This window comes from Hyla sarda, chromosome 2 (assembly GCF_029499605.1).
Source record: "Hyla sarda isolate aHylSar1 chromosome 2, aHylSar1.hap1, whole genome shotgun sequence".
Taxonomy (NCBI): Eukaryota; Metazoa; Chordata; class Amphibia; order Anura; family Hylidae; genus Hyla; species Hyla sarda.
The window spans coordinates 272394320-272417502 of record NC_079190.1 but is presented as its reverse complement, the minus strand read 5'-3'; the positions used below and the strand labels follow the sequence as shown (position 1 = coordinate 272417502).

At 40.8% G+C, this 23183-nt stretch overlaps 1 protein-coding gene across 1 annotated transcript in view; it reads right to left on the bottom strand.

The window, feature by feature from the left end:
* GRIK3 (glutamate ionotropic receptor kainate type subunit 3) overlaps window positions 1–23183 on the bottom strand; it is a 669988-nt gene that overhangs the window by 183915 nt on the left and 462890 nt on the right. The window contains exons 9-10 of the mRNA XM_056557135.1: window positions 15757–15870; window positions 12094–12297 (exon numbers count right to left, since the gene is read on the bottom strand). Coding sequence (XP_056413110.1) covers window positions 12094–12297; window positions 15757–15870 — 318 coding nt within the window. The remainder of the gene's footprint in view (window positions 1–12093; window positions 12298–15756; window positions 15871–23183) is intronic.

Sequence of the window (23183 nt, the reverse complement as noted above, 5' to 3'; positions counted from 1 at the left end):
TCGTACATTTGTGACAATTTCCTAAAGGTTCCATTTTACTGTATGTACAATGTGTTCCTATATTATCTGTATATAGTGCAGAATTTAACAGTTTCTACCAGTGTTTTGTAGATTGAGTGTGTACCATGATAACTTTCTGAGTAATAATACAAGATTTACTCGAATCTCAGATACAACATAGACGCTAATAAATGGACGCTACTAGACATACTCTAGCATTGCTACGTATATACTATATGCTTAATGGCTTGTTCTTATGACAGTGCATTTATTCTGGAATCGTTTTTCACAGAAAAATCAATGTAATGGCCCTTTTGTGAAGCAGGAAATGTTAACATAACTAGGCCCTTCTTGTTTTTCTAGTGATCATTACTTTCTAAATGCTTCTTTATATAAAGGAAACCTACACTGAATAATACATTTCATTTCATGGCCTTGCACAGTACTTTGAACCTGTTTGTGCTTTTTAAGCTATGCAAGGCTGATGGTTAACAGGCATTATTACTCAAGTCCTCCACAATATATGGATACAGATGAAATAATTGAGTGCTCATGTGCCTGGCTTTATGTCGTACATTTAGAGTAGAAGCTGATACGATTTGTTGTGTAGACAGTTGACTTACACATGGTTCATACAAAGCAGGATGCATGTGTTATATGACTCGAGGATGTCTGGAAGTCAACAACTGCTTCCAATTCAGAGATGAGAGACAGTCATGTGGTCAGTGTCTCACACCTCTTAATGCTGTAAGGTAAATAGGGCCAAAGATGTGCTAGGAAACTATGGAAACATTGATGTACAAGCGATCAAAAAAAAAGCAGATAAAGAGAATAATGCTCGTGTGAATGTATCCATAATTATAGTTGTCTGGTGCATTCTACCAAGTGTATATACTGTTAACTGTCTCGATTCGGCTGGCAGGAGGTGGATCCTCTGTGCCAGAGAGGGATTGGCGTGGACCGTGCTAGTGGACCGGTTCTAAGTTACTACTGGTATTCACCAGAGCCCGCCGCAAAGCGGGATGGTCTTGCAGCGGCGGTAGTAACCAGGTCGTATCCACTAGCAACGGCTCAACCTCTCTGACTGCTGAAGATAGGCGCGGTACAAGGGAGTAGACAAGAGCAAGGTCGGACGTAGCAGAAGGTCGGGGCAGGCAGCAAGGATCGTAGTCAGGGGCAACGGCAGGAGGTCTGGAACACAGGCTAGGAACACACAAGGAAACGCTTTCACTGGCACAATGGCAACAAGATCCGGCGAGGGAGTGCAGGGGAAGTGAGGTATACATAGGGAGTGCACAGGTGGCCCTTTAAATCGCAGAGACCCGGCGCGCGCGCGCCCTAGGGAGCGGGGCCGCGCGCGCCGGGACAGGACCGACGGAGAGCGAGTCAGGTACGGGAGCCGGGGTGCGCATCGCGAGCGGGCGCCACCCGCATCGCGAATCGCATCCCGGCTGGAGGCTGTATCGCAGCGCACCCGGTCAGTGGATCTGACCGGGGCGCTGCAGTAGCGAGGATGTTGCGAGCGCTCCGGGGAGGAGCGGGGACCCGGAGCGCTCGGCGTAACATTAACATTTACAAAAAGATGTCCACCAACGCCGCAGACAGCAATAAAATAATAACTCCCATTCTTCTGGCTTTGTCACAAGCACATCTATTTCAGAACAGCTTTTAAAAATTAGCGTTCAATACTAAAGTTCTATGAAAAATAAAACTGCAGAAAAAGCTCCAAAGAAGCTTCGGTAACATGCAATAGGTTGACTGGGGTGGGGGTCTCCAAGCCCACCACACACTAATGTTATCTCATTTTATGCAATTAAATAGACATTAAATAACTCCGAAAATTGAAGCTTCGGAGCTGACCAATCACAGCCTGATTAGCGGCAGAGCTTGTTGCCATGGAGACCTGTTTTCATAATGCTAATAATGATGGCTCTTGGTAAAGCAGAGGACATTGCATCCATTAAAATGACTCTCACTAGTTTAACCAATGAAATTATCAGAAATTTCCCCGTAACCTTTTCTCCCTTGAAAAGCGAATCAGTGATTGCATGTGAAACAGTAGGGGTAATTTCAGAGCGGTTATTTCATGTCAGACAGAGGAGCATTTCCAAGAGCAGCAAAATGAAGTCGAGTTAACCCTTGCTTTAAGCCGTCTCTTTAGCATGATTTTTTAATACGGAAGTATGAACGTGACTATGACATTTTGCAATATCATAGTGATTAACTTGGTTTAAAAAGAGAACGCTACTAATGGAAAAAAACAACACATCACACATTATCTATTGGAGGTTACTTTTCATATTTCAAGAGTACTTTTTATATTTTAAAGGTAGTTTTGGACATTGTCGCTACCATACACTGAACTCTGACAACTGTTTTTCATTATTATGTATGGATGAGCCATAACATAAAAACCACCTGCCAATATAGTGTCCCCTTGTGAAGTAGCATACCTATGCTTTGGCTAGCACGGGCCCTGCCGGGGGCCCACTGCCCGGCTGACTCAAACTGCCAAAGCATAGGTCCGCCACTGTTAGGCTGGGTTCACACTACGGTTTGTAACTACGGTTCCCGTATACGGCTGGGAGGATGGGTGGGCGGGGCTTAATCGCAGCACCCGCACTCAGCCGTTCACTCCAGTCGGCTAATAGACATACATTAACTACGGTTCCCGAATACGGCTGAGTGCGGGCGCCGCAGTTAAGCCCCGCCCATCCCTCCTCCCAGCCGTATACGGGAACCGTAGTTACAAACCGTAGTGTGAACCCAGCCTTAGAGGGCACAGGCAGCAGAGATCCAGAGAGATCCAAGAGACTTGCCCTGGATCCCCAAGGGAGCAAGCACCACTTTCATTTGTATGCCACACACGCATAAAGGTGAAACCTGCCTATCAGGACCTGCGACTTATACTGATAGGAGACCATGACCTCTGCAGCTGCAATAACGTCATTTATCGGAAACTGCACTGTGGAGGAAGAAAGAAGCGGTCCAGCTGTTATGGAGAAGTAACCATGAGGGTTTTTTTTTTTTTTTTAATTTCATCCTGGCATGGCATACAGTATCCTGTGCATGGGGTTTGAAGCTGCAGATTTTATACTGCAAATTTCAATGCAAACTTAAAGACTGAACACATCATCAAATCTTCAGCTTCAAATACTATGTAACAACTACAAAGGAAATTTCTCAAGCTCCGCAGTAGATATTTTTTTACATAAAAAAGTCGCATGTACTTTTCTATACATGCTGCGACTTTTTGATTTTTGCTTATTCCAACGCACATTTCTGAAATCTGCTCACATAGTAATTAATTTTTTTTATTTTTATTTGCAGTGGTCATGTATTTATCAAATGTGATAGTCACCATTTATGAAGAAAAAAAGTTGTATCTCCGTTTAAAAGTTGCATATGTATTCCAGGTCCAACTGTTCTTGTTCTGCATCATGCAACAAAGCTACTACATTAATGTTAATTATAGAAAAAATTATTTATATTATATTAATATAATTATATCATATTAATTATATATATATATATATATATATATATATATATATATATATATATATGAATTAACTATCAATTTTAAGGTTGAAAATACACACTGCACACCTTGTTAATTTTAGGACATGCTTGCATACCCCCTAAATTTTAAAATTAATGTTGTGTTAAAATAGAATAAGGCACAAAATAATTGTGTAAGAATGTTGACAGACTACGCAAATAACCCATTATTCATTATTCAATTAATTGGCCTCAGTGTGTTTATAATAATTCATTGGTCCCAGTGTATTTATAATAATTTATTGGCCCCATTGTGCTTATAATAATTCATTGGCCCTAGTGTGCTTATTCCCCCTCCCGCTGCCTGCTCCTCACCTTCTTGGAGCTGGCCAGCAGTGGGAAATGTCGGGAAGCGGTGGTGGTGAATGAATGAATAAAGCCGACATGTCCCACATGTAAGCTTCATTCATTCACCGCCGCCACCGCCCGACATGTCCCCACTGCTACCCTGCTCCTAGCACAATTAGTGCACCGCCGGGACATGTCTATTCTCTATGGCTCATCTCCGTTGGGTACAGAAATGAACAGGAAAAATAGACATGTCCCATGCGGTGCGCTGATTGCGCTAGGAGCCGGGAAGCAGAGGGGACGTGTCGGCTTTATTCACCACCGACGATTGCCACATGTCCCGCTGTTGCTCTGATCCAAGAAGATGAGGAGCAGGCAGCGGGAAGGGAAATAAGCACACTGGGGCCAATGAATTATTATAAACACACTGGGCCAATGAATTATTATAAACACACTGGGCCAATTAATTATTGTAAACATGCATGGGGGCATAAATTTGGGGGACAAAGTAGTAGTTTAAAAACCCTGCCGGGAGCCCTGAATAGCTCCTTGGTGCCAGCCATTAAGGGCTCCCAGCGGGAGATTTCAAAATGAACATAACGGGGGGTTGGGGGCATAACGCATCAGGGGAAACCCTGACTGGCATGCCTGGCAGTAAATAGCTATACTCCAACTATACTGCAACAACCCATCCACCCTCCTCAGAAATTTAGAAGTATTAAAAACATACTATGCCGCACCATGAATATCCCTACTCTGGAGCCATTTTTGTTTATTTTTGAGCCCACATTTTGTGTCATTGGGGGGCGGAGTCTTGCATCGCTGCGCTGAGGCCGGAGTTTAGGTCAGGAAGGAAGACCGCACAGCACCAACAGGCACATAAACAATAGTGAAGCCCCAAAGAAGAAGAAAAAATGTCTAGGTACATTACCCACCCCGAAATGTGCATGAAGCTGTATTACTATGGATTTTTTTTTTAAGAAAAAAGTTTCGTGCCACATATTTCCATAGTCTGTAAAAATTTTTACACAATTATTTTGTGCCTTATTCTATTTTAACACAACAATAATTTTAAAATGTTGTGTGTACACTAGCATGTACGTTTCCTAAAATAAACAAGGTGTGCAGTGCGTATTTTAAACCTTAAAATTAATAGTAATTAGTTATATAATAATTTTTTCTATAATTAACATTAACATTCACCCGATAACGACCACGGACGAGTATAGACGTCCAGGTTGGCGGGCGTTCCCGCACCTGGACGTCTATACTCGTCCATTATTCTCGTGGGTGCTGCCCAGTGCACCCACGAGATCGCGGCAGGGATTCGGCTGTATCACACAGCCGGGACCCTACTGCACTGCCAGGACCGAAGTAAACTTCGGTCCCGGCAGTTTTAACCCTTACAGCCGCGGTCGGAAGTGACCGCGGGCTGTAAGTGTTATGACAGAGGGAGGGAACTCCCTCTGTCACTCCTGCAGCACCCCGCAGCGCGATCGAGGGGTGCTGTGTGTGGCCGCGGCTGGCCGGGACCTGCAGCACTGCCGGGAGTGAAGTTCACTTCACTCCCGGCAGTTTAACCCTTACAACCGCGGTCAGAAGTGACTGCGCGCTGTAAGGAGTTCTGACAGAGGGAGGGGGCTCCCTCTGTCTCCTCTGCAGCACCCCGCAGCGCGATCGCGGGGTGCTGCTGCATACCTGGGCAGCCGGGGATCCTACAAAGACCCCCAGGTCTGCCCTGGGTATTGCCTGAATACCAGAGGCACGTCCTAATATGCTGCCTGCTAGTGAAAACTGGCAGGCAGCATATAACTGCAATGCTTTGGAATACTAAGTATTCCGAAGCATTAAAAAGTGTAAAAATAAATAAATTAAATAAAAGTGTAAAAATAAATAAAAATGTAATAAAAGTGTAAAAATAAATAAAGAAAAAAAAATAAAGAAAGAAAAAATAAAATAAATAAATATATATATATATATATATATATATATATATATATATATATATATTAAAAGTACATTTATTAAATGAATCTAATTTTAAAAAATGCATAATGTGTAGGATCGCATTGGCGGACATCCGCAGCATGTAATATGCTGCGGATGTCCACCATGTGATCCTACACATTATGCAGCAGTCACGGTAATGAGCTCCCTGCTGCTGCTGGGTAGCTTTGTGCGTCCACTCATAGCGGCGGATTTCCCGCCAGCAGTCATGAGCGGACACACTGAGCTACCCAGCCGCAGCAGTGATGGATATATTCGCCATGAGCGGGTGCTTATTCCCACAACATGGCGGATATATCCATCAGGAGCCTTAACTGTCACAAACAAACGCGTTATACTGCCAGCCGACCAAGGACCAATCAGAATGGTCCCTGGTGCAGCCAATAACTAGTAGGGGTGCAGTATATAAATGGGGTCACTTGTGGGGGTGGGGGTACTGTTCTGCCCTGAAAGCCAAATGGCGCTCCTCTCCTTCTGAGTCCTACCACACGGCCAAGGAACCATATATGGCCAAAGCGGGGGTATTTCCGAACATGGGACAACCAGCTAAATAAAATATAGGGTACATTTCTTTCAATATCAGAAGTGATGTACAAAAAATATGCCCCCCAAATGATGCATTTGTGAAAAATTGCAAATTTCGAATTTTTAACACTGACTTTGTAATAATTCCTGCCAAAAAACTATGGTGTTAAAATACTCACTGTACCCCCTAGCGAATACCTTGAGGGGTCTAGTTTTTAAAATGGGGTCATTTGGGGGGGGGGGGTGTTCCTATGTTCTACTACCTTTTAATTTCTGCAAACCTTGCATAGCACACAAAAAAAAGATGTACTTCTCAAATTTTCAATATTTTCTAAATTTCAAGTTAAATTGTTAGGCTTCTAACGAATTTAAAATGTTAATTAAAAACAAAAAAATGATGTAAAAATAAAGTAGACATCTGAAAGTATAAGTTTCATAAACTAGTTGGTCAGTATGTATAAATATATGCAACCTATTAGTGTTAAAATAGCAAAAAATCTTAATTTTTTGTAAAAATGTCATGATTTTTTGCATTGTAAAAAAAAACTACAAATGATATCGGCTTACTTTTACTATGTACATGAAGGACAACTTGTGACAAAAAACAATGTCAGAATTATCGTGATTGGCAAAACATTACCAGAGTTATTCTCTAATAAAGACAGACATCCCCGATTTGAAAAAACAGGCCTGGTCTTTCAGGGGCGTACAGGTTTATTTGTATTGGTCCTTAAGGGGTTAATGTAGTAGCTTTGTTTCATGATGCAGAACAAGAACAGTTGTTAAAGTGGGTTAATGTCCTTTTCTGCAGGTTGAACGTGGAATACATATGCAACTTTTAAATGGAGATGCAACTTTTTTTCTTCATTTGCATTTGATAAATACATGACCACTGCAAAGTAAAAAAAAAAAAAAAAATTACTCCGTGAGCAGATTTCAGAAATGTGCTTTGGAATAAGCAAAAATCTAAAAGTCGCAGCATATATAGAAAATTTGCATGTGCTCAAGTACGTGCAATTTTTTTACGCAAAAGAAAACCTACTACGGAGCTTGATAAATCTCCTTCAACAGTTTTTATTGTCCATGTAAACAAATCGCAATGCAGCATTCCGTTTTCAAGACTACTGTGGAAAGACAACCCTGTCGTGAAGAGATCTGAGGTATAGCTGGGATGCAATGCATTAAAGTGGTATTCTGGTGAAAAACTTTTTTTTAAATTTTTTATTTTAACCCCTTAAGGACTGAGCCCTTTTTCACCTTAAGGACCCATTTTTTGCAATTCTGACCACTGTCACTTTAAACATTAATAACTCTGGAATTCTTTTAGTTATCATTCTGATTCCGAGAATGTTTTTTCGTGACATATTCTACTTTAACATAGTGGTAAAATTTTGTGGTAACTTGCATCCTTTCTTGGTGAAAAATCCCAAAATTTGATGAAAAATTAGAAAATTTTGCATTTTTCTAACTTTGAAGCTCTCTGCTTGTAAGGAAAATGGATATTCCAAATAAAAAAAGAATTTTATTCACATATACAATATGTCTACTTTATGTTTGCATCATAAAATTGACGTGTTTTTACTTTTGGAAGACACCAGAGGGCTTCAAAATTCAGCAGCAATTTTCCAATTTTTCACAAAATTTTGAAACTCTCTATTTTTCAGGGACCAGTTCAGGTTTGAAGTGGATTTGAAGGGTCTTCATATTAGACATACCCCATAAATTACCCCATTATAAAAACTGCACCCCCCAAAGTATTAAAAATGACATTCAGTCAGCGTTTTAACCCTTTAGGTGTTTCACAGGAATAGCAACAAAGTGAAGGAGAAAATTCACAATCTTCATTTTTTACAATCGCATGTTCTTGTAGACCCAATTTTTGAATTTTTGCAAGGGGTAAAAAGGAGAAAATTATTACTTGTACTTGAAACCCAATTTCTCTCGAGTAAGCACATACCTCATATGTCTATGTTAATTGTTTGGCGAGCGCAGTAGTGGTCTCAGAAGGGAAGGAGCGACAAATGGTTTTTGGGGGGCATGTCACCTTTAGGAAGCCCCTATGGTGCCAGAACAGCAAAAAACACCACATGGCATACCATTTTGTATACTAGACCCCTCGGGGAACATAACAAGGGGTGAAGTAAACCTTAATACCCCACAAGTGATTCACGACTTTTGCATATGTAAAAAAAAAAACATTTTTCCCTAAAATGCTTGGTTTCCCAAAAGTTTTACATTTTTAAAAAGGGTAATAGCAGAAAATACCCCCAAAAATTTGAAGCCCACTTTCTCCCGATTCAGAAAACACCCCATATGTGGGTGAAAAGTGCTCTGCTGGCGCACTACAGGTCTCAGAAGAGAAGGAGTCACATTTGACTTTTGCATATGTAAAAAAAAAAAAAATACCCCCCAAAATTTGTAACACAATTTTTCCCGAGTACGGCGATACCCCATATGTGACCCTAAACTGTTGCTTTGAAATACGACAGGGCTCCAAAGTGAGAGCGCCATATGCATTTGAGGCCTAAATTAGGAACTTGCATAGGGGTGGACATAGGGGTATTCTACGCCAGTGATTCCCAAACAGGGTGCCTCCAGCTGTTGTAAAACTCCCAGCATGCCTGCACAGTCAGTGGCTGTCTGGTAATACTGGGAGTAGTTGTTTTGCAATAGCTGGAGGCTCCGTTTTGGAAACAGTGGCGTACCAGACGTTTTTCATTTTTATTGGGGAGGGGAGGGGGGCTGTGTAGGGGTATGTGTATATGTAGTGTTTTTTATTTTTATTTTATTGTGTGGTAGTGTAGTGTAGTGTTTTTAGGGTACAGTCGCACGGGCGGGGGTTCACAGTAGTTTCTCGCTGGCAGTTTGAGCTGCGGCAGAAAATTTGCTGCAGCTCAAACTTGCAGCCGGATACTTACTGTAAATCTTCGCCTATGTGAGTGTACCCTGTACGTTCACATTGGGGGGGGGGGGGACATCCAGCTGTTGCAAAACTACAACTCACAGCATGTACGGTCTATCAGTGCATGCTGGGAGTTGTAGTTTTGCAACAGCTGGAGGCACACTGGTTATGAAACACCGAGTTTGGTTACAAACTCAGTGTTTTGCAACCAGTGGGCCTTCAACTGTTGCAAAAACTACAACCCCCAGCATGTACGGACAGCGGAAGGGCATGCTGGGTCTTGTAGTTATGCAACAGCTGGAGGCACGCTACTTTGGCTGGGGATGCTGGAGATTGTAGTTATGCAACAGCTGGAGACACACTGGTTTGCTACTTAACTCAGTGTGCCTTCAGCTGTTGCAAAACTACAACTCTCAGCAGTCACTGACAGCCAACGGGCATGCTGGGAGTTGTAGTTATGCAACCAGCAGTTGCACCACTACAACGCCCAGCATGCACTTTAGCTGTTTGTGCAAGCTGTGAGTTGTAGTTAGACATCAGCTGAAAGTACACTTTTCCATAGAAAAAATGTGCCTCCAGCTGTTGCAAAACTATAAGTTCCAGCATGCCCATAAGGGCATACTTGGAGTTGTGGTGGTCTGACTCCTGCTGTTGCATAACTACAGCTCCCAGCATGCCGGGAGCTGGGAGCTGTTGCTAAGCAACAGCAGGAGGCTGTCACTCACCTCCAACGATCCACACCGCATCAGGCAGTCCCTCGTCGTCGCCGCCGCCACTCTTGGGGCCCCGATCCCAACATTGACGCCGGGGATCGGGGTCCCCAGCTCCCGGGGTGCACGTCCCGCACCCGCTCACGTCCTCCGGAAAAGGGACAGAGCGGGTTGCGGGAGTGACACCCCCAGCAGGCGCCCTGATTGGTCGGCCGACAAATCAGGGCGATCGTGAGGTGGCACCAGTGCCACCTCACCCCTGCTGGCTATGGCTGTTCGGGGCCATCAGAGACGGCCCCGAACAGCCTGTAATTCCGGGTCACCGGGTCACTGGAGACCCGATTGACCCGGAATCTGCCGCAGATCGCTGGACTGAATTGTCCAGCGATCTGCGGCCATCGCCGACATGGGGGGTCATCATGACCCCCCTGGGCGATATGCCGCGATTCCTGCTGATTGATTTCAGCAGGCATCGGGCACCGGCTCCCCTCCGGCTAGCGGCGGGGGGCCGTGAATGGACAGGACATACTCAAACGTCCTGAGTCCTTAAGGACTCGGAAAAGGGGCCGTTTGAGTACGTCCTGCGTCCTTAAGGGGTTAAATCAACTGGTGCCAGAAAGTTAAACAGATTTGTAAATTACTTCTATTAAAAAATCTTAATCCTTCCTTTACTTATTAGCTGCTGAATACTACAGTGGAAATTCTTTTCCGTTTGAAACACAGAGCTCTCTGCTGACATCACAAGCTCAGTGCTCTCTGCTGACATCTCTGTCCATTTTAGGAACTGTCCAGGGTAAAAGTAAATCCCCATAGCAAACATATGCTGTTCTGGACAGTTCATAAAATGGACAGAGATGTCAGCAGTTCTGTGTTTCAAAAATAATTTCCTCTGTAGTATTCAGCAGCCAATTAGTACAGGAAGGATTAAGAATTTTTTAATAGAAGTCATTTACAAATCTGTTTAACTTTCTGGCACCAGTTGATTTAACAAAAAAAAAAAAAAAAAAGTTTTTCATCGGAGTACCCCTGTGAATTCAGCCTGAATTAAGGCTTTGGAATTTTCTGATAGAATGTTGTGATATTAAATTGGGTTAATGAAAAATCACAATCCTTAACTAAACTAAAGAAAACATAGCAGGTTTCCCAGAAGAACATTGCCCAGAGCTGGCTCACTTCCTCTTTTGGGTTGATTTTTTGTTTCCACAATGCAGTCCCACTCCTATAGCTTCCCCAGGTAAGTTATGCACATGCAGTCTGTTATGATATAAGGGACAATGTGGTTCAGAAGACCAAGGCATCGTTTTCAATGCTTCTCTTTTTAATTCTTATCTCATCTAACAATTCCAGGTCTTTTCAGCAGTGGACATTGGTCAGTATGGGCACTTTGAACTTTCTGTGGGATGGTCTGTTTGAATTAGTGTCAAATTCAATTTGAAATAAATGACTAATTCAAATTTTTTCTGGAGCAGGGACACCTGTCAAAAGACAGAAATTTCTGGTCCTGTAAGTACTGAGTGGTAGAACATATACTGGATGCCTCAAAAAAGAGTTTACAGTACAGGAACAGAGATTCCTGACATGTGAGTCCCTGGTCTTTTATGTAAAATAGCAGTGGAAGTAGAAGTAGTAATAGCAGTAGTAGTTGTAGTAATATAGATTTAATGTACCATTATCACTGCCTTAACATTTATTATTGTCACACACCATCATGTACTGTGTTACAGAAATAAAATAAGTATACAAAAATAAGTATTTTTCTCTGTAAAAGCCAATTACTAATAATGTACTGCATACTGGTAAAGCACCATTTCCAAATATACACTTTTAAATAATGTACTACATTCTTTCTTCGAATGATTGTTTTCCAAATACTGAATAAAGTGTTTAAATACTGAAATGAAATAAAGAAAATTATCAGATTTAGGATATGTTTAAATAAGTTGTGCAGTCAGAGGGTACCTGGACATTTCTTGCTTTTTGCAGTGCTTTTTTTTCCATTTTAACAAGCTACAGCTACCATCCAAAGGAACACACAAAGGTAAAAAGATTATCGATCAATATGCGAGCAATTTAAACTTAAACTTCAAACTAATCACTTACATGGTCAATGAGCTCCTTAACTAGACCATTCCATTGTCCTTTTTCATCTTGCGATCCGTATCTGCCATCTTCAACTAAACGTATATCGTATTCAAATCCAAGGATTTCTGAAATCTTCTTTAAAAGATCGATGCAAAAGCCTTCAAACCGATCCTTGCCAAAAAGTGGTGTATCTGACTTTTTAAACATAACATAAGGTTCTTCCTGTTTAAAAAAAAAAAAAAATAGTTCCGATATGTTAAACTTTATTCACTTTTTTAACAATATTGATTTATGTATTATAAATAGTATTTTTGGTTATTGTGTCTTATTAATTTGAGAAAATATAAAGCCTACAATTCAAACAAATAGGCTACAAGGCAGGAAGAAACAGTAAATAATAAATACATACAAATTTATATGAAACCAAAACGGTCTGGTTTTGTCCATTACAACGAATCACAGCTCAGCTTTTGTAGCTTAACGAGCTCTGTAAAGCGAGCTGTGGTTGGTTGTTATGGAGCAAGGATTTGATTACAGGCAAACTGATGAATCATGGTCTATTCATTATTGGGGGGGGGGATATATCAAGCTTTCTTATAATAAGAATCTCTTTGTTGCCAATAACAAAAGCTCAGCTTTTATTTGTCATATTTATCTTGTAAAATAAAAACTGAGCTATGGTTGGTTGCCATGAGCATCAGACATTTTTTTTTACAACAAGATAGCTTGATGTACTTTAGGACCAGAATGTAAACATGAAAAAATATGTTCACCCTTAAATTGACACTCATTTGCAAAAACTTTTTACATAATGTAGATAATAACAGGTGTAAATTACTAATATACATTGCCTGTGTATATGTGCAGAGACAAAATACAAGAAGTGTGGGCAGATAAGCAGGAGTCTATGCAGTGAGGACAAGCAGGGCTCTGTGTACTGAGGACAAGCAGGAGTCTGTGCAGTGAGGACAAGCAGGGCTCTGTACACTGAGGACAAGAAGGGCTCTGTACACTGAGGACAAGCAGGGCTCTGTACACTGAGGACAAGCAGGGATCTGGGTACCGAGGACAAGCAGGAGTTTGTGCAGTGTGGACAAGCTGGGCTCTGTGCACAGAGGACAAGCACGGCTCTGTACACTGAGGACAAGCAGGGCTCTGTACACTGAGGACAAGCAGGGCTCTCTACACTGAGGACAAGCAGGGCTCTGTACACTGAGGACAAGCAGGAGTCTGTACACTGAGGACAAGCAGGGCTCTGTACACTGAGGACAAGCAGGAGTCTGTACACTGAGGACAAGCAGGGCTCTGTTCACTGAGGACAAGCAGGGTTCTGTGCAGTGAAGACAAGCAGGGCTATGTACACTGAGGACAAGCAGTGCTCTGTGCAGTGAGGACAAGCAGGGCTCTGTGCAGTGAGGACAAGCAGGGCTCTGTGCAGTGAGAACAAGCGGGCTCTGTACACTGAGGACAAGCAGGGTTCTGTACACTGAGGACAAGCAGGGTTCTGTACACTGAGGACAAGCAGGGTTCTGTGCACTGAGGACAAGCAGGGTTCTGTGCACTGAGGAGAAGCAGGGCTCCGTGCACTGAGGAGAAGCAGGGCTCCGTGCACTGAGGAGAAGCAGGGTTCTGTACACTGAGGACAAGCAGGGTTCTGTACACTGAGGACAAGCAGGGTTCTGTGCACTGAGGACAAGCAGCGTTCTGTACACTGAGGACAAGCAGGGCTCTGTACACTGAGGACAAGCAGGGCTCTGTACACTGAGGACAAGCAGGGATCTGTACACTTAGGACAAGCAGGGCTCTGTGCAGTTAGGGCAAGCAGGAATCTGTACACTAAGGCTCTGTGACATGCTCCAGGCTCACACAGCAAGATGATAGAAAAGCCAGGAGCCTGCACAGAGCCCTGCTTGTCTTGCCCTCACTTCCTGTATTTTGTCTCCGCACAGAGACACACAGGAAATAGCTGCAGGAACAAGACAGCATTTTTTTTTTTACCTCCAAAATAGCTATCTGACTCAAATTGGTTCATTAAAATGAATGGGTTATGGCACGGTTACTGCTGGGAGCGATTTTAATATTCTTCCACCAGATGTGGCTGCCAAAGAGTGGAAATGTGGTGTGAATTCACCCGTAATTGGGAATATATGGCTGACGATTGATGGCAGCAAATAGTCGAACATACAATCCTGTGTTTACTAAATGAGCATCAACCTACAAGACCAGCTTATTTAGACTTTGCATTGGCCCTTGTAATAGCGCCCTAAGAAAGGACACTTTGCATGTCATCACTTGTGATAAACCACCATTAGTAAGAAAAAAAAAATATGTAAAACACATAATACATGTGGTGCATGTGCATCTTTTTATGCTAAATGAGACCGAATTATGCTACATTTAGAGTAATAAATCTGCCCCTGAATTTTTATTTTAACCTGCTTGACTTTCATATGTGCCACCCTTCTCACCTATAGGAGTGACATTGTGAAGTTCAATGCTTTTTAGACAACTGAATTAAATGGTAAGCTCCATAGAACAGGGACATTCTGTGTCGGCAGAAAATATGTCGTACACATCTGTGTACACCCTGCCCTGTTGAAGAAGAAATAAAAATGTATTTATAGTAATGTATTTATAAAATGCAAATATGCAATTATTAGAGAGCCAACAGCTTTTATAAATCATGCGCTGCTATTAATTTTCTGCTGCCATGGAATAGCAGTATGCATATTTTAATAGCTGTAGATGTTAAAATCGTGTAATGTACATTTCATTTTACATCTTCATGTTAGGATAATTCTTAACTGTGTGGAGGTCTTTCTAGCAGCCTCTTTGCCTATTTATTGCTAAAAATGGACAGGCATTGTATTTGAAGGCATCCACTTCTTTTCTAAATCGATTTTGTGGCTAGAGGTGCCCTCGATATGGAATATTCTGAGCTGTGAAATTGCTGTGGGAGAGGGGTTATTGCTGCTTGGGTCATATATCTCTCCTTGAATAAGTTATATTAATATTAGCATCTAGAAAAGGCAAAATAAAATAGGAAGTCACTCATCTAGAAATTCATCCAGTAGCTTTTCCGTGTGATTAAACTGCATCTCTATCAGGGCATCCTTCTTGCAGGGTATTAGAATTTTTTAACATAACAGAATAAGGCATCTTTAACTTGATATAAATATAAAGATAAAATAAATTGCCTGACTGAGACAAAATTAAAATCTAATTTAATAAAAAGATTACGTTAAAAAAAGTAAATACAGATTTTGATGGCATTTATCATTCCATGCTCCAGCACAAATTTAGTAACATTTTCAAGTAAATTTTGAAGTCTTCAGGGCGGGCGGTAGCAATTCGATATAGATCTGCATTGGCAGCAGGAATAATGATCACATTGGTGCTCTCCCGGTGAAGGAATGGTAAAATACCAAAGCGGACCTTTGGTCTGCTTCGGTATTTTACCATTCCTTCACCAGGAGAGCGCCAAGGTGATCGTTATTCCTGCTCCCTATGCAGATCTATTTCAAATTGTTTTTAGAAGTGGGTGACTTCTATTCTCTATTGTTTTCCCAAAATGGGAATTATTCAAATAAACTAGAACTATATAACCAGTCAAACCAATACTATCCTCTTGTTTTTTCTGAAAATAAATAAATAAAAAAAGGTTAAAAATAATGATCTTACCAGCACTGTGGTAACAATGAGTGTACGGTTTGTCAATGACTCGCTAATATTTGGTCCTCGTCCTTTAGCAACTTCTGTGATGTTTAACCCATCAGTTGGGTTCCACGTTCCCACCTAGGAATACATAACAGTAATGCATATTATGTATGCTTAACATCTTACCAAAAAGAACATTTCTAGAAAGGGAAAGAAAAATACTTCCAAACTTTTTCAAATACTTTTTATCAAGCACAAAATAAAAACACAGCATTCATGAATGCAGTCCTATTCATTACTCTTGCCCTCCAGTGAGTGTTATAGTTACTAAAGTCATTTAATTCAACTTGTGCATCCATAATGGGACAAGGCAGGAGCACGCCGCTATCTTCTGATACTGACCTCAGCTAGACTGACATTGATTTGACCGTGTGTATCTTAGTGTATCTCTGTTAGTTTGTGTGTCTCCAACTGTTCTTCGAGTCCTACTGTTTTTGTATTTTATTATTTTGACAACGCTGCCCCAGCACTTAGCAGGAAGGGTTTGTCATCGTGGTTGTTGATCCGTCGCTTAGGGCGGATAGACAATAGGTAGGGACAGTGGCTGTGGGTGAGTTAGGGCTTCATTGTTACCTGCCCATATGTGGCAACAGTTTTGAGGACCACTCTGTTTCATTCCACATTATATGACTTCTTAAGAACTTAATTAATAAGACGTATAAGACAATATCCGTGTAATGTCAGTTTTTGGATTTTTGTGTTTTTATGTATGGAGTCTGTTCAGACAATGGTATTCTTGTCTGAGCAGTTTATGTTATAATTCTTTCTGTGCTTGGAAGAATTAATGCTCTTGGCCAATTTCAACTCAGGTGTGGCTATTTAAACCCTAGCTTTGCTGCACTCTGGTTGCTGGTGATTGAACTACTTTGACTATGTTTTATCATGCACCTTACATATTATGCTACTCTGTCCATGTCTGCTTAACCCCTTAAGGACTCAGCCCATTTTGGCCTTAAGGACTCAGACAATTTAATTTTTACGTTTTCATTTTTTCCTCCTCGCCTTCTAAAAATCATAACTCTTTTATATTTTCATCCACAGACTAGTATGAGGGCTTGTTTTTTGCGCGACCAGTTGTCCTTTGTAATGACATCACTCATTATATCATAAAATGTATGGCGCAACCAAAAAACACTATTTTTGTGGGGAAATTAAAACGAAAAACGCAATTTTGCAAATTTTGGAAGGTTTTGTTTTCACGTCGTACAATTTATGGTAAAAATGACATGTGTTCTTTATTCTGAGGGTCAATACGATTAAAATGATACCCATTATTATATACTTTTATATTATTGTTGCGCTTAAAAAAAATCAAAAACTTTTTAACCAAATTTGTACGTTTATAATCCCTTTATTTTGATGACCTCTAACTTTTTAATTTTTCCGTATAAGCAGCGGTATGGGGGCTCATTTTTTGCGCCATGATCTGTACTTTTTTTTGATACCACATTTGCATATAAAAAACTTTTAATACATTTTTTATAATTTTTTTTTTAATAAAATGTATTAAAAAAGTAGGAATTTTGGACTTTTTAAATTTTTTTTTCGTTCACGCCGTTCACCGTACGGGATCATTAACATTTATTTTAATAGTTCGGACATTTACGCACGCGGCGATACCAAATATGTCTATAAAAAATGTTTTTTACGCTTTTTGGGGGGAAAATAGGAAAAAACTGACATTTTACTTTTTTATTGGGGGAGAGGATTTTTCACTTTTTTTTTACTTTTACTTTTACATTTTTTTACATTTTTTTTTACACTTGAATAGTACCCATAGGGGACTATTCATAGCAATACCATGATTGCTAATACTGATCTGTTCTATGTATAGGACATAGAACAGATCAGTATTATCGGTCATCTCCTGCTCTGGTCTGCTCGATCACAGACCAGAGCAGGAGATGCCGGGAGCCACACGTAGGAAGGAGAGGGGACCTCCGTGCGGCGTTATGAATGATCGGATCCCCGCAGCAGCGCTGCTGGCGATCCGATCGTTCATTTAAATGGCGAACTGCCGCAGATGCCGGGATCTGTATTGATCCCGGCACCTGAGGGGTTAATGGCGGACGCCCGCGAGATCGCAGGCGTCAGCCATTGCCGGCGGGTCCCTGGCTGCGATCAGCAGCCGGGATCAGCCGCGCATGACACGGGCATCGCTCCGATGCCCGCGGTTATGCTTAGGACGTAAATGTACGTCCTGGTGCGTTAAGTACCACCTCGCCAGGACGTACATTTACGTCCTGTGTCCTTAAGGGGTTAAAGGGGTATACCAGGATTTTTTTTTATATCAACTGACTCCAGAAAGTTAAACATATTTGTAAATGACTTATATTAAAAAAATATTAATCCTTAAAGTAGTTATTAGCTGCTGAAGTTGAGTTGGTATTTTCTGTCTGACAACAGTGCTCACTGCTGACACCTCTGCTTGTCTCAGGAACTGTCCAGAGTAGGAGCAAATGCCCATAGCAAACCGCTAATGCTTCAGACAGTTACTGAGAAAAGCAAAGGTGTCAGTAGAGAGCACTGTTGTCAGAAAGAAATAACAACTCAACTTCAGCAGCTGATAACTACTGGAAGGATTAAGATGTTTTAATAGAAATCATTTACAAATCTGTTTTACTTTCTGGAGCCAGTTGATATAAAAAAAAACTAATATTTTTCCTGGAATACCCCTTTAATCGTGCACCTTGTATTTATATTGTGATATTTCTGAGTTTTTTTAACCATGGTTAATAGTCCTGTTTATTGTAGATCTTAGTCTGTAGTACATTTATCGTTTTTTAGGATTATGTATGTCTGTTCTGCTTTAGCCTTGTATCTTAGTCTGTGTTCATACTGTGAGTCTCGTTTGTATAATTCCTGTTCTGGTATCCTGGCTCCTCCATGTTGTTCGGAGTTTGGTTTTGTTGAGTCTGTTCAGATTCATCTGTCTCTCAGTCTAGTGTGTTGTGTATTATATTTCTGTTTCCTTCTAGGATAGTATCCTGATCACATGGTGGAGTGTGCCTGCTGGCTAGAAGTCTATCTGGAGTTATTATTGCTTTCTACTCCTTTTATGGAGTGGGGTGTCTAGTTTGTTCCTTGTATGTGTCCAGAGTTGTTTGCTGATCTTTAGAGTTTAGTACATGCACTGATCTAGTGTTTCCTCTGTGCTTTATCATTGATTGGTCTATAGTGTCCTCTGTGCTTACTCACTGATCTGTGTCCTCTGTACTTAATCTGTTTATGTTAGTTATCTGAGTCTAGTGTGAACAGTGTCCTGTGTTCTTGATCACTTTGGTGTTTAGCATTCAGTTCTTCTGTTCATCTCCTGGTTTCTGCTGTTTACTCATTCTATACCTTGTCTAGTTCATTTATTCATATTTGCTGTTCATCTAGATTCCGGTTTTTGAACTGCTTGTTAGTACACTATATTCTGCTCTGCTTGTTAGTACACTATATTCTGCCCTGTTTGCCTGTATATATTCTGTCTTGTATATGTTCTTGTTTGGTAGTTTTCCTGTTATGTTTCTGGCCTGTGACCGACTATGTACTTAAGCGCAGGTGGGGACCGGCACCGTGGTTGTCGATCCGCCGTTTACTCTGTTGTGCTGCGCTGCTACCACCTACAGCATCAGCTAGTCCCACCTGCCTTTATCCCCGATGCTTGGCACCGAAGAGTTCTGGCCTGTCAGTCCTGCTGCCACCTAGCTGGATCCACTCTTGTAGTAGCAACCTGGTATCGTCCCTGCAGCAGAAGCCCAGATTCTGCTTCCTGGAGTGGGATAAAGGGTGGAAATCAGGGGAATACTTAGATTCTGATCCCAAGTTTGGGAGCCCATATGACTTTTTTTTAAGCCAAAATGTATAGCTGTTCTGTATAAGGCTACCTGCAGCTTCCCTTGGCAAAATGAGTTGTTTGACAAGGGTACCAGGAGCAGGATCTAACACAGTCAGCTGATCACCTGCCAGCTACAGTTAGTTTCCAATATGACAACCTCGTAAGAGGACAAGTTTGGCTAGCTGTTTCACTTTTTAATGAGCTTGGATTCTGTGTACAGGATAAATCCTAAATGATGTACTAAGTTTTTTTTTTTAAATACAAAAAATTATAAAGAAAGAACATAATTATATTTAATTATCTACAAATGGGTCTAAGGGCCTCGTCTGTATCCAATCAGGTTGAATTTGTGTTTTTAGAAAGAATACAACACACACTGCTAATGAATGTAAGAAAATACAGAAGTACGACCCATAACACTCATCACCTTATATAACGTAAAGAGAAAAAAGAAAATCACAGCAGCTTTAACAACTAGTTCTCCAGTTTTGTAGATTTGTGTAGGCGCCACCAGCATGGTTTATACTTCTGTTTTGTTTGCAATATTTGACATTTATCAATAAGCACTTCAGAGCTTTTTTAGTATGTTCAAGTATCCCATGGGCTAAAGCAGAGTCTCCATGGAAGCTCATCCAGTTTATTGTAGGATTACCTATTGACTGAAAGATGCAGCTGATCCCTGTTATGGATACTCATGTTGACTCAACAAACAGATTACGAGAACAGCATGGCTTGGAAAAACAACAACCAATGTACTATATCAATTACCATAAATTGTGTTCTCTTGTTCAATAAAGGATAAGTGACAAATGCAATGAATAAACACACAGCATAGAAGGGAGGTATTAACTATTTCTCAAGGTTTAATTCTAGAATGTTTTATATGTTTTTGTTGTCTTTAAAGTGTACCTGCCTTTTCATATATTACATGTTCCCAATTTTTTTTTCCCTCCACAGGTAATTGTTAGTTTTCTCTGAGCTCAGCTCCAAAGTGGAAGGACTACATCTTTATTGTCCCATGAACACAGAAGAAGAGATCCTACTCCCCAATATCTATCTTTAGCACACCCTCAGAAGTGGCAGCAGCATGGAGGACATTATAGGGAAGCAAGGAGCAGTGCTGCTATGAATGCATGAAGCACCCGGGTGAACAGTAAAACATTTTCAGTAGGCGCAAGCACTCACATGACCAGAGTCCATGAATTTTCAAATTCACCCGGGGGCCCGCCTCCTATGTCCGGACTACAGGTACATATTTAACTAATTGACCCTTCATGGATCTCCTGTTCACCCACACTGTAACCCAGTGTACTGAGTTTAGTGTGGGTAAACAAGGATGAGCGTTTTCCTTTAATAATCATAAAACATGGACAAGTCAACATAAGTGTTCTATATGGATACTCAGGTATCATTATAATGCACACATATAGGGGGAGATTTATCAAAACCTGTCTAGAGGAAAACTTGCTGAGTTGCCCATAGCAACCAATCAGATTGCTTCTTTCATTTTGCAGAGGCCTTGTTAAAAATGAAAGAAGTGACCTGATTGGTTGCTATGACCTCTGCACAGGTTTTGATAAATCTCCCCCACAGAGGTGTTATAAAAATAGTGCTAACATAATAGAATTATTTAAACCAATTTTTTAAACAAGCCAGCATTTTAAATAACCATATTGCAGCACAACCATTGCTACCTGTTGTTATTATGGGCTATTATGTAAAAAAATAAAAAATAAAATATATAAACAGTTTAAAAAGTATAAAATACTCAATTAATTGCAGTTGCCTAACAATATATCCTCTCAGCTACCACTGGATACTTAACCCCTTGTTTTCCTGCTTTTGCACTTTCGTTTTTCCATCCGCACCTTTTAAAAATCATAACCCTTTCAATTTTGCACCTACAGGCTTATTTTTTGCGCCACCAATTCTACATTGTAATGACGTCAGTCATTTTACCCAAAAATCTACTGCGAAACAAAAAAAAATCATTGTGCAACAAAAACGAAGACCACTATATCTTTTTTATTTTTCTGTGTACGGGGCGGTATGAGGGCTAATTTTTTGTGCCGTGATCTGAAGTTTTTAGCGGTACCATTTTAGTTTTGATTAGACTTTTTTGATAGCTTTTTATCCATTTTGGGCTCTGGAATTTTTGGATTTTACGTGTACGCCATTGACCCTGCGGTTTAATTAACGATATATTTTTATCGTTCAGACATTTATGCATGTGGCAATACCACATATGTTTATATTTATTTTTATTTACATGTTTTTTTGAACATTTATTAGGGAAGGGGTTAAATCCCATTTGTTAACTCTTTTTTTTACAATTTTTTTGCAGTGTTATAGCCCCCATAGGGGGTTATAGCATGCAGTACATTGATTGCCAGCTCTGTTCAATGCTATGACATAGCATTGCATTGATCAGTGTTATCGGTGGTCGATTGCTCAATCCTGGATCTCAGACTTGGAGCAATCAATCACCGATCGGACGCTCCAGAGACAGGAAAGGGACCCTCCTGCTGCGTCCTAGCTGATTGGGACACTGCTGTTTCACTGCTGTGATCCCGATCTGCCAGACTGAGATGCTTTTTTTACATTTTAAATGCGGCGATCAACTTTGACTGCCGCGTCTAAAGGGTTAATAGCACGCATCACCGCGATCGGTGACACACACTATTAGCCCCAGGTCCTGGCTACCGTTAGCCACCGGGACCGATCCGATATGACATGCCCTGCGTCCCCAAGAGGTTAAAGGGGTACTCCACTGGAAAACTTTAAAATCAACTGGTACCAGAAAGTTAAACAGATTTGCAAATGACTTCTATTAAAAAATCTTAATCCTTACAGTACTTATCATCTGCTATATGATCCACAGCAAGTTCTTTTTATTTTTTATTTTCTTTCTGTCTGACCACAGTGCTCTCTGCTCACACCTCTTTCCATATCAAGAACTGTCCAGAGCAGGAGATGTTTGCTCTGGGGATTTGCTTCTACTCTGGACAGTTCCTAAAATGGACAGAGGTGTCAGCAGAGAGCACTATGGTCAGACAGAAAAGAAATTCAAAAAGAAGAGAACTTCCTGTGGAGCATATAACAGATGATTAGTACTGGAATGATTAAGATTTTTAAAATAAAAGTAGTTTACAAATCTGTTTAACTTTTTGGCACCAGTTAATTTAGAAAAAAAATGTTTCTCACTTTACAAAAGAAATCTCTTACACTAATTTGCTATAAATAATCCTATGGTATCTATCTCAGTTTCCATAAGGTTGTACGTAAAGGTCATTTGGGAAAATGTATCAAAACCTGTTGAGAGGAAAAGTGGAGCAGTTGCCCACGGCAACAAATTAGGTCACTTCTTTAATTTTTAAAAAGGTCTCTGAAAAAATTAAAGAAGCGATCTGATTGGTTTCAATTAGCAACTTCTCCACTGTTGCTTTGCACAGGTTTTAATAAATCTCCCCCAATGCATCTAAGAGGCTTTGAGTAAGAAATTAGATCACTACATTTTTCCAATGGCATATCTACATTATCCATAGTATCTAATGCTTCTTGTCTCAGT